Source organism: Penaeus monodon, chromosome 23, assembly GCF_015228065.2.
Source record: "Penaeus monodon isolate SGIC_2016 chromosome 23, NSTDA_Pmon_1, whole genome shotgun sequence".
Classification (NCBI taxonomy): Eukaryota; Metazoa; Arthropoda; class Malacostraca; order Decapoda; family Penaeidae; genus Penaeus; species Penaeus monodon.
In genome coordinates, this window is record NC_051408.1 from 40,036,330 (window position 1) to 40,037,061 (window position 732).

The 732-nt window shown below is 33.6% G+C and overlaps 1 protein-coding gene across 1 annotated transcript in view; it reads left to right on the forward strand.

The window, feature by feature from the left end:
• LOC119588056 (ctenidin-3-like) overlaps positions 1 to 648 on the forward strand; it is a gene marked incomplete at its 5' end in the record, with an annotated part of 1,761 nt that extends 1,113 nt beyond the window's left edge. The window contains 1 exon segment of the mRNA XM_037936755.1: positions 64 to 648. Coding sequence (XP_037792683.1) covers positions 64 to 133 — 70 coding nt within the window.
• Between the last annotated feature and the right edge of the window lie 84 nt (positions 649 to 732).

Below are 732 nucleotides of genomic sequence, written 5' to 3' on the forward strand. Positions count from 1 at the left end.
AAATTAATCTCCTATCACCTCTAATCAAAATTATTCATATATTGTTTACACTTACTCCAACAGCATCCCCGCAGTCATCGGAAGTCCGGTTAGCAACGGCGTTAACGTGGGATACCAACCCCCACACGCGTAACCAGGCATGTACTGAAACCATATGCTACGAGGAGGAAAAGCATGTTAGCAAACGTTTCTCAGACTAAAACTACATTTTGTTTTCTTCTGAGCGAAGCATGAAACTCTAAAATATTTCATTTGGAAACGTTACATGTTATTGCATTTTTTTTTTCTAATTATGACTATAATCTGCCTGGGAGACACACACGCAAACAAACATTTTGAATGCTAATGAAACCTTTTCCCTGGAAGACACAATAACAAACGTTTTTCAATTCGCTTGAACTGCTTTAAAATTTTAGTAACAACCATAACATGTAATAATGTAGTTCATTATTCTTTATATGATAATTTTCCCTTTTTTTCCTAAAACAACCAGAATCTACCTGGAATTATACATGTAAACAAACTTTTTTTAGCTCATAAACATTCCATTAACTTTTACAGATGACACTAGCTACGGTCTCTATTTATTTTCTTTGTAACTGTAACTGGTGTTTGTATCTGCTTCATTACAATAAATTATTGTTGTAACCATGTTTTTCATTTCTTTTGTCCTCTCCTTTCGAATACACTGAAATTGGAGTATACGTGCAAAAAGTCTATAATCGTTGTTTA